The sequence below is a fragment of the Struthio camelus genome, chromosome 9, assembly GCF_040807025.1.
Source record: "Struthio camelus isolate bStrCam1 chromosome 9, bStrCam1.hap1, whole genome shotgun sequence".
NCBI classification, from domain to species: Eukaryota; Metazoa; Chordata; class Aves; order Struthioniformes; family Struthionidae; genus Struthio; species Struthio camelus.
Window position 1 is genome coordinate 34,167,341 of NC_090950.1, and position 16,459 is coordinate 34,183,799.

Sequence of the window (16,459 nt, forward strand, 5' to 3'; positions counted from 1 at the left end):
TCTGTTTTTTGCCTGGTTCCTTAAAGCACAGACAGGCAGTGATCTGCAAAGTACATGGAGACTGAGAGAATTTGATATGTCCTAGATTTCAAGGATATATATAAATATGGCTACCTGTGGCTAAACCTGCACAAGGCATGGTCGCTAGTATTGCTTAACAAGCAATTTCAGGAACCAGAAGCTGTGATCCTGAAAGAGAATGAGAAGTAGCATGGATAGGGTAACCTGAAAGGTAGAGTAAATTATTCTGGATGCAGCATACACTGGTTAACCGTGCTCTTTTCAGTACCTGGGTTAACCACCTGGGATACCACCAAGTACTATTACAACAAATTCCTTTATTTTGTTGCTACAGATTTCTTACTAATGGTCTTACTGGTGAGCTCTCCAATATTGCATGGTTGTGTGATCTAGTTTAAGGCTGATCTGATCAAAAGCAGCATGTATTTATTTTTTTCTTGTATTAATATTGCAAATTTGGAATAGGTTATAGTTTGTTTGCCTGTGCTCACCACCTGGAACCTGACCATGCATTATTTTTACTCTTTACAACTGAAATGGGGATTTTCTTTCCTTTTGTTTAACTATCATGCCCTTAAGTTCTTGCTGTTAGCAATGCAAGCATCTCCAAATTGGTTCATCAGTGAGGCTGCCAGAAGTTACCCTAAATCCTTAACCTAAGTGAGCACATCAGCATATCTAAAATGTCCCTGGAGGCATTCAAACTGAGAAAAACCATATCCATCCATAGGAGATTCTTTGCGGAGGCACGAGAATGCTTGTGGTCTAAGAATCTTATCTGCTCTTGACAAAAGGCCTTCTGAGCCCCTTGTTCCTGTTCCTCATGCAAATACGGGGCATGTAAAATGCTGCTGTTTGCACGTGCCACACACATGCACATGTGCGCACACATACCCAGACACCCCCCTACCCACACTCACCCACCCCCCTTCCGCTGCAGCTGCCTGTTGCCCCACAGGTGGTGGTGGCTGGTGCCTGGGTGGCTCCCAGCACGTTGTACCCCATGGCCAGAGTCCCTGCGGGGCTGCAGGTGTGTGCAGGCAGAGCCATGCATGCCTTGAGCTGGCAGAGCTACAGGAGCAAGGCTGTGGCTGAGGAATTATTTGCAAAAAAATACAAGGAGTAATTTGAATAAAGATTAAATTTGTCACTGATCTGTAGCTGTTTCCCAGACAACAAAGCATGATGAAGACAATGCTTGACTGAGTCATTTCCAGAGTTCCAGTTCGCGTTCCACTGGCCTGGATGCAGATGGACTGGTCTGAGAAATGCTTTAGGTGACATTTCTGCGAAAGGCATTAAAGTAGAAGAGGCCAGGCCTGGTGTTCTTTGTCGTTGGCAGTCATTAGTCACACATCTACTGCTTGCAAGCGCACGCTCTCTCTTCACTGGTTTTGATATGTCTTTCTCTTTCAGATTCTTCACTCTTGGGTCACAGCATTAGTCCCTTGGCTTGGAAATGGCATCTCAGCTCAAGTTCTTTTCCCGAAGGTCTCCTGTGGTTTGTACTCATGGCTGTGTCGCATCAAGTCAGATGCTTGCTACAAATATTGGTCTTGGTAATCATATTTTGACTTTACTCCAATAGATGAATGTGGCTTAATATGTACTTTTCATGTATTTATTCATTTTTAATTGTAGACAGCTGTGTCCTGGTCAGTTCTTGAATCAATGAACTGAACTTGTTAGATGTTATGACCCAAGGTAATGAGTTCATGCTTTTGTGGTTTTTATAGCCGCTTCCCTATCTTAAATGCAGTTTGGATATCTGGAATTTCATCAACTTTTGTTAAAAGTTCTGGTCCTTCTTCCAGTTAAGCCAGGGGGAAATTTGCAATGAATTTACCGGTAGGATTGGACTTAGAGTAGCACAATTGAAACCAAGCCTGGTAAAGTCTCTGCTGCTGCATGTAAATTTGTGTGTATGTGTGTCTATGTTTACATGGGCACATACTGATCTTAAACAAGAAAATACAGAAGGAACTTTCTGCATAAATCAGCCCGGGAAAGTTATCTTGTTTAAGAGGCACACGTTAACACTGAATGGTATTTCCTTTTGTGTTGTGTTATTCTGCCGAGGAGTGGAGACGGACTGGTTGACTCTGGAACAAGTTCCCTTTCTTTAGAGAGAGAACAAAACAAAAGAGCTAAGAAATGTCTCCCTTCTTGTTACCCCAATCTTTGCTGCTTAGAAATGTCTCCTTTTGCGTTACCCTGAGTATCACTGCAGGGAATGGTCACATCAGTACGCTCTCCCCTTTGGAGTACACAGGAACGCCTCCCAGCTCTGACACCAGTGTGGTGAACGCGGGTAGACAGACGTACAGAGGGGACAGACTCCGTTCTTCCTTGCTAGCGATTCAAACCAGCCACCCCTTCGCTATGAAGCGTGTGGATATGCAATGCATATGGGGGAAATGCTAAAAGAGCAGGGCTTCATTAGTGGGGCTGTGCGCGTGCGAAGTGGAAGCCATCACACAGCTATCCACAGCTTTGGCAGGAGAAATTCGTTCCCTTTTCTGTTCACAGACTTCTCTGTCAAATCTCGGGGCTAGCTGTGTAGTGAGGCACGTGAAAGCAGACGGGGAAAATGGCTAGGAGAAAACTAGGCATTGTGAACTTCCCTTTCACGGTCTTCTCCTGTAACACCCCCAGCTGCTGGACATCCCTCTCGCCTCTGAGGACAGACTAATGACATACGCAGCTTCCCTGGGATCGTTTTTGACCTTTGTCCTGTTCTTGACGATTCCGTTCAGATAAGAGCTTGTGACAGATGTAGCTTGGCACAGGTGATGTTTTAAGTTGCATATTAATATCATTGTGAAGAAAAGCGAAGCATGCTAATGAAGAATATATATTAAGAGAAGTGGGCTGGGAGACATATTAGAACTGAAAGAAGCCTGGCTTTGCTTCCTGCGCTGGCAGTTTTAAGTGACATCAGAAGTCTGGATTTAGCTATGATTTCAGCTTACAGAAAGATTAAATTAAGTAGGTTCTGGGCTGGGCATAAACTATAGAAAGGTAATCGTCAGCATAGACTGGGTGGTTCCTCTGACACTTTTGAGGATGGAAATAGGTCAGACAACAAAATCTGAATTTTAATATCTTATTCTATGTAAAGCTTTTATTCCATGCCACCACTCTGATATCTGATAGCCTGATCCTTATCTTTCCCATTGGATAAAAGCATTAGAAAAGAAGTTTTGCTTTCCATTGTTGTCAGGCGTGTGTTCAAGATACTGACATTTCCATTAAAAATGAAAAAACGATACAGAAATTTATTTTACATACAAATTGGACTTTTACAATCTTGTTGTAACTCAGCTTTATATTTCTTTACTGCCTTGCTGTTTTTTAATCATGTTGTGTTACTTTCCACCTCCTCCACTGGCCATTCACCAGCTTCTCCCATAAATGCTTTCAAGCTTGCTTTTCTATGTGAAACTTCCGTTCAGGTTTTAATAAACCCAGTCCTTCATTCTCGTCAAGACCTACTTTAACAGTGGGGCCATTAGGTAACTGTCAACCTCTGCCAGCTAGGTGTGTGGCCACTGAGAAATCTCTGATGCGTCTCCTGTTTGCATTACTTTAAGTAAGTAAAGCCTCTTTTTATGACTGTTATATTTGTTTAGTCTTGTAAGATTTATTTTTGGAGTTCCTTTGCAGAAAATATGTTTTATTACATATGACTCAAAATCCTTTTTTTTGTAAACCACAATCCCTGAAAGAGAAAGCAAAGGAGCATCAGTCCTACTGTGGGCCATATAAACAGCACTGAAATACCATTAATAGCTAGTACTGATATCTAAAATCCCACCTGAGATAATTTCCAAAACGAGAGAAAAAAGGAACTGGTTCACTTAGGGCTACCTGTTAATTATTTCTCTGTGTGTGTGTATGTACTTTCTAGTTTTGCGCTGATTTTTGTCAAAACACACAGATAAAAAATCAGAATGATTTCCACAACTTTTTGACTGTCTATAGTTACAAATTCCTCCTGTCACCCTGAGTGCGCAACTGTCTGTCTCACATCTTCATTCTCTTATTGAGTATAATTTAGATCTTCTCCTTCCTCTTGACATTACAGAATTAGGTAATCAAGCAAGAAGTGGGCTGTGAAAGCCATGTCATTTTCTTTAAGCTTGAGAAATAGATACATTTGCCTCGTGTTTCTAATTTTGTTCTTCTAGTGAATGACCTGGTTTTCCTGCCCTGTGGGGGAAGAAGCTTCATTGGATGCTATCATCACTGCTGTTGATTTTGTGTAACTTCCTCTTCTTTCTCGGAATAAACATACCTGTTACTTACCATACGTCTTCAGAGCCTTGTAGCGTTCATTGGGACACAGTGCATTTCTGAAGAATGCAGCAGTATGCAGTGTGCCTCCATGTGTATTTTGCCCTTAAACGCAGTGGTTTTCATGCTTTGGTCTGCTCGTAGTTTCTTTTTCTGGCAGACAGTGCAGCTGAGGTTTCACAAGAAAATTTCAGTTATAAATGACATTTGTGCCAGTTCTGTAAAGCTCTGAAAACACGAGAAATTGAAATTACTGTTGCTTGAGTGAAATCTTGGCTACACATTGAAGTACGTAGCCCACTAAATTACCACCAGGTTCGGTGAAGGTGGATTTTAATGCTTTTGTTGTTGTTGATTCCGACAGGTTTTTTTTCTGTCTCTCTTCTTGTCTCCCTACCTACTAAGATTCTCATACTTTCGTGTCTTCCACAAGAACAAACATCTTTAAACTAAGAAGTTTTTGCAACTTCTGTCTCTGAACCTGGAGGTTCCTTCTTTGCACCTGGAAGTGCTCAAACCCTTATGACCTGGTCCAGCCAGGTTTCCCCCCGCCTCTCGCCTCCCACTCTCCTTTCCAGGGGACTTTCAGGCTGCTCAGATTTTGATAGACATCTCTATTGCAGATACTTTAAAGAATGGTGGGAAGGCAGTAGATGCTGCTGGGGCTGTAGCTGCTGCCCTCAGCGTCACTGAACCTGTCAGCAGTGGCATAGGTGGAGATTGCTACTGTGATGCAGACACAAAGCACGTGCGTGGTCTTAACGGAAGGTAAGTTCCAAAGATAAAGCCGGGGTGCTCCTCTCCTGTGCTAAATACCAGTGCAACTGAGAGGAAAGTGGTCCTGCAAATTCATTAACTCGCCATACCTAGGAACAATTTATGGCCTAAATGGCTCCAAGTGTAAAGCAGGAATAATGCTGCAAGTTTAAATAGAGTTGTTTTGCTTTTACTCTGGCCTAGAATACCTGTCTTTCAGATCTTTCTGGAGTTGGTGAAGGGCAGTGGGGCGGTAAGAGAGAACTAGCTCTTAATTTCTGCCATTTGTTTGTGTTGCTGACAAACACCATTCCCAGTATGCTAGCTCTTCAATACCATGTGGGCTTCTGTGGTAGTGAGGAGATGTGGGGCTGTGGTGAGTCTTGTGAGTATGTAGTGAGTATGTCTCTCCAGTTACATCCCTGCTTCTTGGCTTGGGATCCTGCCTTTGTGTTGCCCAGCTGAATTGTTCATATGCCCTGCTGAAATGGCATAATTGTGGCCCCATAGTTGTTTCTCCCAACCCATCTTCCTGTAAGGGATGTGTCTACCTTACAGACATCCTTGCTCTAAAATCCCTTATGTGGAAATGGTTCGTGTGTCTCAGAGAAAAGTAATGAACCCTGGTTTGCAGGAAAAGAGTCCTAGGGTGAAAAAGATGTTCATCCTGAGCTGTTACGTTACTGATACCTGGAATACCTGGATGAAATAGGTTCAGTTATACTTCCAGACCATCTATCTGAAAAGAAGGCAGTTCTCCTTATGGATCATAAAGTGTAGATTGTGGAGGGAGGTAGACTGGAGAAAGACAGAACTACTTGCTGTGGAACTAGAACTAGATCATTCCTGTTTACTTTGTGGAACAAATTCCAGAGTCTAGCATGGTTTTGAATGTGTTTGAATTTCAGAGTTGCCGTGGATCTGATCTTCCAGGCTGTATGTCTCATGTACTTAGAGGCGATTCTGTGCAACTTGTGATTGACAGCCAGAATGTTATCATTTACTGAGTGCATTTTAATCAATTTGCTGTGAGGCTTGGATGTTTAATGCCTCCTATTTATCATCCTCATAACTACAAACATGTTTTCAGCTGGCTAGTCCATCTCCCATGCTGATTTCACTGGGGACATGTTGGTTAAGAAAGGGGTTAGAGTCCGTATTTACATCTCATTTCCTCTTCAGTTGTTTGTTTAACTTCCTTCTATTTGAATTCTGTTCAAAAGAGAGATTTTTCATGACTGAAGAGAGAAGAATATTTTCTTCCACGTTGAGCACCTCTGATAGAAAAAATGAAGAAGTTAAAAAGAAAGCAGCCAGTTTGATTTTTAGCTTGGCAGGACCTTGGGGATCTGAAAAGAATATTCACCCAAGTGCCCGTTATGTTCCCATTTTGTTGGTGGGGTATGAGAGAGGATGGAAACACTAAATATTCCAGCAGCAACATGGAAGAATCTGGATTTCACGTATCACATGATAGAAATGAACCTGTTGGAACTGCTGCCGTGCAGCACTTAGACCAATATTTATGCCCTTTTGGCATATGACCAACAGCCTGTTTCCTCTGTCATGTTATATACGTGCTTCTGTTTGCTTTGCAGTGGCAGGTCTCCAAGGGCACTGACTGTTGAACTCTTGAAAGAACAAGGGTTTGATGAAGCAAATCCTCTTCCTCCACTTCATGCCCGTAATATCACAGTGCCTGGTGCAGCAGCTTGCTGGTGTGATGCCGTTTCTCTATACGGAAGTAAAAAGGTGAAGTTAAACGAGAATGCCTGATACACCTTCAAATTCTGATAAGTTCCTAGTATATACAGATATGCTGCAAGTGGGATTGGGATCTTTTTAGTGAAGCTAGGGTTTTACTGAAATATAAGACAAATATTAAGATATGTAATCCAGTATCGTTCTCTTAGTGTACTTTTAACCCCCAGAAGGACAATATTAATGACGGAGGGATTTGAGCGCAAACATTCTTCATCCAGCTTTTGGCTCTTGTTCATCCTTTGAAGTTTTGACTCATTACAGAAATAACTCAGGATCCAGACTAGGTGGGGAGATTTGAGCTTGTGGTTCGAGGCTGTCTTGAGTTCTTTTAACTTCAGAAAAAAAGGGTAGCTTTCACATTTTTGTCTGCAAACTTGATGGTATATGTTTAAATGGATTTTTAGAAGAATGCTATGTATGTGGGTTTCAGTGCTTGGTAGCGTTTCAGACCACAGGCTAGCAAGTTATGTAATGTAATTGACACCATTCTGTACTGCCACGTGCTGTTGCAGTTGATGATTTTGATACCATTTAATTCTAGCAGGTAAGTCTGGTGGGTGTTTTGAATAGTCAAATAGCTCCCAATAATCTTGCACTCAGTATTGTCGCCAAGAACATAAGGCTGGAAAAATAGTTTCCCTGAGCAGGCATGGGTTCATTAACATTGTTGTAAGTACTCATTGCATAGGTAAAATAATAGTCAGACTCTGTAAAACTGTTCTGATTTGTAACATTAAAGACAGTGCTGCAAGTATATTTTTCAGGCAAAGTGCTATGTTAACATGTGCTGTTACTGCGCTCATGTGCTAAACGTTTGGGATTTTGGAGAGTGTGGGCTTATTTCTCCAAAAAACCCCAGAAGTCATGCAAGTACCTTAATGGATCTGGTTGTATACACGTTATTTGCCTTGAGGGGAAGTGTGTTGTGTAAGTCAAGCTCATGTTAAATTTTGCCGTATGGGAGTGTGTTGTAATGTCAGTAATCAAAAAATAATAATTTTACAGTCCTTTCCTGATCTTTCTCAGCTCTCTATCGGACAGCTGCTACAGCCTGCTATTGAACTAGCTGAACAAGGTTTTCCTGTGGCAGAGATTACTGCCTATCACTGGAAACGTGATGCTCATATTCTCCAGTCACTTGGAAACAAGCATGGGAAGGAGTTGCTCATTGATGGCCAAGCACCACTGCATGGGCAGGTTTTCTCCAATCCCTTTTTGGCCAGCACTTTTAAGGTAAGGAATGCACTTTTTGGGATACCGGAAACCATTGTGAGCCTTTTGGTTTTCTTCTTCAGAATAAATAAAACGTTTAATTTGTAGTTATACATTAAGGATCTAGTTAGATATCCTGTATGTATCCATGGTTCCTACTGATTCCTGTGGGAAGCCTTGTTGCAGAAGAAATGTGAGATTGAGTTGTCATACCTAAATCTTTCTTCACCCACAGTTAAGGCAGTGCATGGTTTTTGTGAGATGATTTTGCCCACCGTGCCTCAAGTTGCTAGTGACCTGACCTTGTAGTCTTTGTACTTCCTGGATGTCATCGTTAGGCTCCATAGGCTCTTAGAGTGCTCGTCCTTATGAACAATATGTTACTACATGTTTGTGTCTTTACCGGCAGTGAATTTACTCCTTAGGCACCACTGGAGCAGAGACCAGAATCGGAATATATTTGCCTTTGCACTGCTGTGGTTGCTCATAGAACTCTCAGTCAACAAATAAGTCAAATTAAAAAATGAGACAGATCATGCAATAGTTAAGTCGAATTTCACACCAGTTCTATAAACATTTAAATGTTACTTTGTTATGAACCAGTTGAAAAACATAGTATAAAATCTTGGGTGTGATGTGAATTGTTTGCTACCTGTAGACATCCCCATGCAGAGAGAGCAGGTACGGTGCTGTCCATAGAAAAGCCCATGAAGGCAAGGATGTGACGTGCTACTGCTGTTATCAGAATATGACAACTTTTTCTTAGCCCAGATTTCTTGGCTAGAGTGTTGGAAGGAGGAGAGGACGCCCCTTCCCTCCCCTTGGCCAGACTTCTTTGCCGCTTAGTTGTTGCAGCTTTGGGAAGTTGACCCTATTCCTGTTTTCAGATTGTTCACGTGAGGGGTGTGTTTGTCCTCCTCTTCCCTCACCCCCCACCAGATCACGTTATGCTCGTGCCCACAGCTCTTTGCAATCAGGAAATCGGCAGTAGGTTCAGCAACAATTTGGTTGCTCTGTAAACAGGCATCCAGATGGTCTGAGGCATATGAACTGTTTTGCACTACATAGTTTGTGGCTGGTAATTACTGATTTGTTGTTTTCGAATTTTCCAGGCTAGGAGTAGAATTATACTGTTGGTAACTACATCCACATTAAAGTCGCATAATCCTTTCCAGTGAAAAGCTCTGTATGCTCTACCTGTCCTTGTGGCTTGGTCCTGCTCGTTGTCACCAGGCGGTGTCTGGACAGGGCTCTGCTGCTGAATTCTTACTAAACACAAGGACTCTAGCTGTTGCTTCGTTTGGCTGCCTCTTCTCAGGCAAAGTTTAGCCCAACTGGAAACAGAATTAGCTGTTATTTTCTTGTAGAAAGCCCATCTGGTTTTCAGGTGTAGTATCCTAGTAGCCTCTCAGGAGCAGAGTCGGAATATGTTAACTGTTTCACAAATGTATCTTTTATTATACTCTGTACTTTAAAGTTTCCTTTATTTCATGAGATTTGGAATTTTTATCCATTTTATTTTATCCCCATAGTTATTGAAAACATTCAAGATATGTTTTTAAAATACTTTGAGGAATTTTAGATTTCAGAAGTGAAAACAAATTTTAAACATATTCTGAAGTAGGTCTTTCTGTTTAAAAAGAAAAAGATGAACCTTTATTGCTTTTGCAGGAACAATTATATTTGATTTTATAGACAGAGCTTCACTTCTGTGCTCAAAGTTGGCAGAGACTGTGAACTCCAGTTCGCCATTTAACTTCAATTTAAGCTCTGTCATGAAGTCTGAAAAATGATGCAAGACTGTTATTATTGGATCCCTGAAGCATGGGATATACAGGAAGTAAACAGCAGCTGTATTTTTGTTATTGTATTGTAGGAATGATATAGACTGCATTTAACGAAAGGAGAAATGATTTTACCGTAAAAAGAGGTTAATTAATGGAGGTTTTGCAGGAGCCTATGTAAAATTAGTTTTATTTCCATGGCAACTCTTTCTGCTTCCTGGCTAACTTAGTTTAAATAAATGTAAGACTGGAGCGGGTGGGAGATAGGCCTTTCTATTTAGTAATAAGTGGGCAACTACCATAAATTTCCATATCCTGAACAGATAAATATAGGTGCTTAACCTTGTTGTGCAGGGAATGTAATGTTACAGGTTGCTGAGAACCAAATGTCAGCAAAAACAAATAGCTAACTGGGAGTGAGAGCCTACTGATATGCCAGTTCATCCGTGCAAAAAACACGTACAAGATCTCAGCTATAGGAAACATAATGCATTGCTCTTTTGTTTTCTTTCTTAGATATGTGCTGTGAAATTATATTGTATCTCCTAGTGTGACTAGAGCTAGGTAACTGTTAATGCAGGCTATGATTAAAAATAAAAATAAAAAAACCTTGCTCCTGTTTCTGCTTCAAGTTTGAAGTCAGTCACCACGCTATTGCAAGGCCCAGGCAGAGGTTTACCAGGGTGTTATTTTTCCAGAGACAAAGCCTTTGTGGGTTTTGGTTTTTGGTTTGGGTGTTTTGCTTCGTTTGGTTTTGTAAGGCATGGGAAGTAATCCAGTGCTGAATGCAAACAACATGTTTGTTCATAAAACTGTAAAACTTTCCAGCCCAGGTAGGGACAAAAACATTTTATTTCAAAAAGTGAAATAAAAATCTGATCTTTGTTCTCATATGCTTTCCTCTCAAAACTATAGTGTGGCATGTCATACAATCATTCATGTGTTTAGACTCGATAAATTAAGGGGTTTTTTTTGTGAATGGTTGAAATTGTTTCAGGAAAGAGTTGACTCAGCTTGAGTTGATTAGTTAACGCCTGTGTTAATATTTAATGGTGTGGTACCAGCCTGTACCCTGTTACTTTCGGGACACTCCCATATTGTTTCGAGAGCTGATGCATCTCCTCGCGTAGCGCCAGGTGTCTGGGATGGAGCGCTTGCGCGGCCCTTGCAGGCGCGCTGGTTCTGTTGCGTTCGTCTTTGTGCAGAGGCTGTGGTGGATCCTAACGGTGCAAGCGTTAAGGTTTAGAGAATTAGTCCAATCCAGAGACTAGCTGGTAGTGATGTATACTAGAAATAATTCTAGTTATCTGTATCTCGTTCTGAAAAATATCCTGACCCTTTTGAAGTTGGCCTGAAGTCAAGGGACTGTAGCAGCCCTCAGATTTCATACGTCACTTCTTTCACGTCTGTTCCTTACTCTGTCTTTCGCCTGTACCTCCTCCTACCGCCAGCGCCGGGGATCAGCCGTACCTGTGAGATCTGCTGCTTTCCCGTCCCCGCGTTCCTGCGCTGTCCCCCGGCTGTTACCGAGCCTGTCTCCCGTACGCGCAGACAGTGATGCGAACCTGGTGGAGCGCGGACCGCACCTACTACTGACTGCCTCCTCTCGCTCCTCGGTTATGGAAAGACAAGCGGGAGTGAAGGAATTGGAGTTCCTGCTCGTACGTTTTTTCTGAAGAGCCGACTGGTCTTAGCCTGTCAGAAAGAAACCTCAGTGAATCCTGGCACTCTTCGCCTCCGATGTGGGCTCTAGAGTAGCGAAAGCCAAACAGTTGGGGGACGTGAAATCTGTAGGGCTGTTCTCTGATCCAGCAGTTTCCTGAACCAGGAAGGGACATGACATACCAGGACATAACATACCAGTTTTGATGCAGCCCCAGTAGGATTTCAACTCCTAATGATTTGATCAGCTCAGTCATCTGTTTTTTTGAAATTAAAGATACCACTTGTCACTGTGAAACCATTATCTTCAGTGTCGAGCGATAGAGGGAACAGAACCGTGTACAAGATAAGGGAGGGCAACACATTGTACTCTTTCTGTGAGCAAGAGACATTGATAAGAGAAACACTGAAGAAGGCACCTCTCTGTTGCAGAAAGAGGGATTTGAAAAAGCACCCGAGTGGTTTATGGGCTGTTATTCTCTCTGCCAGCCAGTTAAGCTTCTTTGATTTCCTCCCCCTTCTCCCTTTGTTATATATATTATAGATAATGGCTGCTTTCCTCAGGTGTGCCTGGATCCTGGCTTCCAGCGGTTACGTTTCAGTGGTTAGAGCAGCAGAGCTCAGCCTCTTTGTTGCGACTGGGGATGCAGTTTGACAGCTGGCTGATGCCCGCCTAGGCTTTGACCACCACCAAAAGGAGGAGGGGCTCGGTACCGGCTTACTGACGGTTGTGCTTATTCATCTGTGCAGTGGATCGAGGGATGGATCTGACTGAAACTAGTTGTTTATTTACTGTTTGGTTTTTTTATTTCCACCACCGCTGGGGTGCTTTTCAGACAGATGAGTTCTCTGATCCAGCCCAAGCAAGGCCACGGGAACGCAAGGACCAACATCAGGGAAGAGGCAGGAATATATGGCTGCACGTGGATAACAGGACTGAGTCTGCAGCAACAACTTACCCTTAGATCAGGTTAAATCAACTGCTAAATTGCATCTTAAGGCTGTGCCGCTAACTGTTGTGGTGTTGGGCCTCTCCATGCAGTAACATTAATCAGTAATCCGTAACTTTAAAGTGTTACGGTTGGTTATTTGCATTAAGACAAGTTTTTCCAATCATGTTCATTTAGCCTCTGTGAATTTAAGTTACAACTAGGCAATGTTGGTTACAACTTGTTCTGCACAGGAAATCTGAACCTGGTCTAACTAATGTGGCTCCTAGTCGGGAGGAAGCTGCTGACTTTGATGGAATTCAGCTCCCTCAAAATGAGTGTGAATGAGAGCTGGATGCAGGGAGTTGGCTGCCGACTCATGCAGTATTGAGGCCACAGTAATAACAGAGCTGCTTCCAGCACCTGCTCACGAGAGGCATCCCTGGACGTGTTCAGGTGTAAATTGTTCCCAGTGCTTTTCAAGAAGATAAAATAAAACCCAGCAGGTCTGCTGGTGGTGGGAGTATGTAAGTTGCAGTGTTCTTAAGACACCTTTTTCCACCCCTCTGAAGTCCTGGATGTTTCTGTGTGCTGTGCAGTGTGAGCAGGGGTAGAAATCCATGAGCAGCCCTCTTCTGCTTTTCCCGCCATCACTAGGGAATCACAGAGCAAATAAGCTTTTTCCTTCACATTTACTGAAGGAACGGCGGTGAGCATAGAGCATGGCAGCTGGTTACCCTGGAAGATGGCCTCCCGAAACGCTGCCAGACGCTCCTGCCCTGGGAAGGGAGAGCCTCAAGCAAGGGGTGATGTGGGCAGTGTTTTAGCTTGGGTTCCACAGTCAGATTTGCTCATGCTTAAAATGTATGTCAGCGTTAGGTTTAGCAAAATTCATGCAAGACATGGACAAGCAGCAGGATACTGCTTTGGAAAATGGCAGAAGCCTGTTGTTAGCAGAGTTTCCTGCTTTTTGTTTTAATTCTTTTTAAGGTGTGTCTCTGTTCCTGTTTTCCCTTTCTGCCTCCTAGCAGCCTGGGGTTGTTTTGCAAGAATGGACTTACATATTTGGTACTAAGGATTTGTTTTAATAGTTTCAAGTTCAAGTGTTTGGGTACTAATGGCTTTGTTGCTGCATTTTTGTTAATTTGTTGGCAGCTCATCATTGCACCATCTAGAGCAGCTGGGAATACTACTTTCAAATGTAACCAGGTGTCTTACTCTCATTTTCATTGGGAAAAAAAAATATATAAAGTGCTTTTTTAATGGTGAATGTCTTTCAAAGCCTCAGTAAGACTTACAGCTTAGTTGTGTTAGAGTAGGCTCTTTTATATCATCATCACCAAGGTGTGTCATAATAGCGCACTGGGCTGTGTTTCATTTACATGACTATGGGATTCTTTTCAGCTCCTCTGACTGGTCGTTACTGTATGACCTTGTGCAAGTGCCTCAGTAGCTGTCACACCCTTGTCTTTTTGAATAAAAATATTGCATATATTTGCAATATAATTATCTATAATAACTCAAAGATCTTCAGCCTGCTACATGAAGTGTCATCTTAATACAATGAGTTCTTTATACTCAGCTTCATCTTTTCTGTTCTCATACTTTTACTGATTTGCCAGTCCCTTTAATCTGAGCGTAGGCCTCATTCAGTAGATGTTGACAGTAACAGTGAAATGCGTTAAGTCACTTTGTCTGTGCGTATATATAGGATAAAATGGCCATTCCTGAAGAATTCAAGAGCAAGGTGAAATGTTTGGAGGTGTGTTTGCATAGATAGCTGCTCCGTTTTTGCTCAAAGCCACCCTTACAGATAGAACGGGATATCTTCAGGTGCAGCAGACTTCCAATTTGACTTTGTCAAAACTCATGTGTTCTGACAATGCTTTTCTTTCTTGTGATTTGTCTTTAAATGGAAGTCACTAACTCGCATGATTTTCCCTTAGTGTTTTAATAAACCGTTTCACTTTATAAACTGCTACTTGTCAAAGCATCACAAACGAGTATAAACATTAAATCTCCCCACCTTTCTGAGGTGCAGGTTGCGTTCCTGTTCTATAACTGGGGCGAATGTAAGGGCGGTGTTGTCAAACTTGGGGTTCTAAAATTATTGTTTTAATTATGAATTGCAATTGGAGTATTTATACGTTCTTAAAAAGGAGTTGAACCGAACTAGAACATCTTGAAAATAAGCAAGAAGAACGCATTAAACTTCCCTTTTTTGGGAGGGAAAGCGCCATTTCAGTAGCATTGTGATCGCTTGCTTAGTGTATTGCCTAGGATGGAAACTGGCAGACTACTGTTTTTGGGAGTTTATGTATTCCACTTAAAAAGCTCACCTAAATCATTGAAATTATGTACCTTTTAAATGTCTTTAACACAGATTATCCTATAAGGTTATTCTTACCTGATGACATTTTATTTCCCTTTCAGGAGCTGGCAGGATCTGGCAAGAAGGGGTTTTATGAAGGTCGGATTGCAGCTGCTATTGTAGAAACAGTTCAGAGACGCGGAGGAGTGATGGATTTAGAAGATATCAAAAGCCACACCACCGATGAGGACAAACCAATTTTCACAAATTACAGGGTATGTGGACAGTTCTTTCCCTGAGACTGGCTGAGCTTGTGGCATATTTTTTATTTTAGTTAGATGCACCCCACAGCCCTACACAACTTGGGCTGTCAAATGCGTGTACGTATGCATAAATAGATGTCTTATGTGCATTAATAACCCGGTTATATGTCCGTACCTGTGGCTGTTAGGCATGCAGTGTTATAGTTGCTCATTAGCTGTGCGCTTGCTATTTGCCTGTAGAGATTTAAGTGTATAAATCTGATATAGTAAAATATCTTTCTTTTTTCTTTTGGTTAACTAATGAATTTAAAACTTAAATTTAGACTTCAGTGTAGACATTGGTGATATTTGTGGATGCTTCGGTTTGTTAGCTTGATTCAAATGCATCAACATGCAAAAAAACCTGCAAACGAGTGAGCTTCTAAGAAGTAGAAAAGTACTGGAGTAGTGGAAAATTAATATTTTTAAAGAAAATTAGGTGTAGTTCACAATGGGAAAGAGAGAACTTCTCTTGTTATGCTTCCATAGCTTTCTGAAAGAGTCAGAACTTTTGTAGAGCTGCTTTATTGTTGCTGGGAGAGAGAGGGGAAAGTGTTGGACCAGAATGAGAGTGAGAGAGGTCAGTTGCCTTGAGACTTTTTTTCCAAAGACATTTATCTAAATTTCTGCTAGTAAACATCTCCTTTGTACATGGCAAAGCAATTTTGTTGTAGATTCAGAGTGGGTGTAGCCAGCTTGCCTGATAAGCTTTCTCTGATAGGTTTTTTTTCAAAGTAGGAAGCAAAGGGGCGTTTGGCCAAGAAATGAATCCCTCTCCTTCAGGTATTGAATGTAGTCAGCTCTCTGCGCACGTTCTGATACCTTCAGTCTCTCCCGAAATTTCCCACTGAATTTTCTCCAAAAATTAAGATAGATTCTACTAGCAAAAGCCTAGTGAAATTGCTGAAACCAGGTGCAGAAGCAGATGTTTGTGGTTTAGGCACTTTACTGAGTTGAAAAGAAGCATTAGGAAGGAAGGGCTCTCTCTTTCCCCATCTCGAAGATGTTTTTCACAACGTAATACTGTATAGTGCACGCTGGTTTTCATTTGTTTACAGTTGCTCATATCCCTTTGTTTCATACTTCTGAGCAAATGTGAAAAATTGAGATTTCCCTGCTAGTTCCTCTCAAGGAACATTTCCTTTGTCCTACTACCTGTTCTTGCGCCTTGACCAGATGAGCATAATGAAAACGCTGGCCGGTGGCTTCCCTCTTTCTTTCCTTCCCATGTGCTTCAGTGTTAGCTGAAATATTCTCCACTGCTTTGCACCATGAGGCCACACTTGGACCTTCCTGTCTTTCTAGCTCTGCGTGTCTACTTTAAGCTGTTTTTGCCTTTATTTTGTCTGATGAACATCTAGGTGGGAATGTTATGAGGGATCAAAAGCATGTGCTGAATAAGGTTATATATTGCCCTGTTAA

At 41.9% G+C, this 16,459-nt stretch overlaps 1 protein-coding gene across 1 annotated transcript in view; it reads left to right on the plus strand.

The window, feature by feature from the left end:
• LOC104138353 (glutathione hydrolase-like YwrD proenzyme) overlaps positions 1-16,459 on the plus strand; it is a 44,205-nt gene that overhangs the window by 11,048 nt on the left and 16,698 nt on the right. The window contains 5 exon segments of the mRNA XM_068955150.1: positions 1,438-1,580; positions 4,941-5,085; positions 6,672-6,825; positions 7,864-8,070; positions 14,858-15,010. Of these exon segments, the coding sequence (XP_068811251.1) occupies positions 1,481-1,580; positions 4,941-5,085; positions 6,672-6,825; positions 7,864-8,070; positions 14,858-15,010 (759 nt within the window). The 5' untranslated portion in view covers positions 1,438-1,480.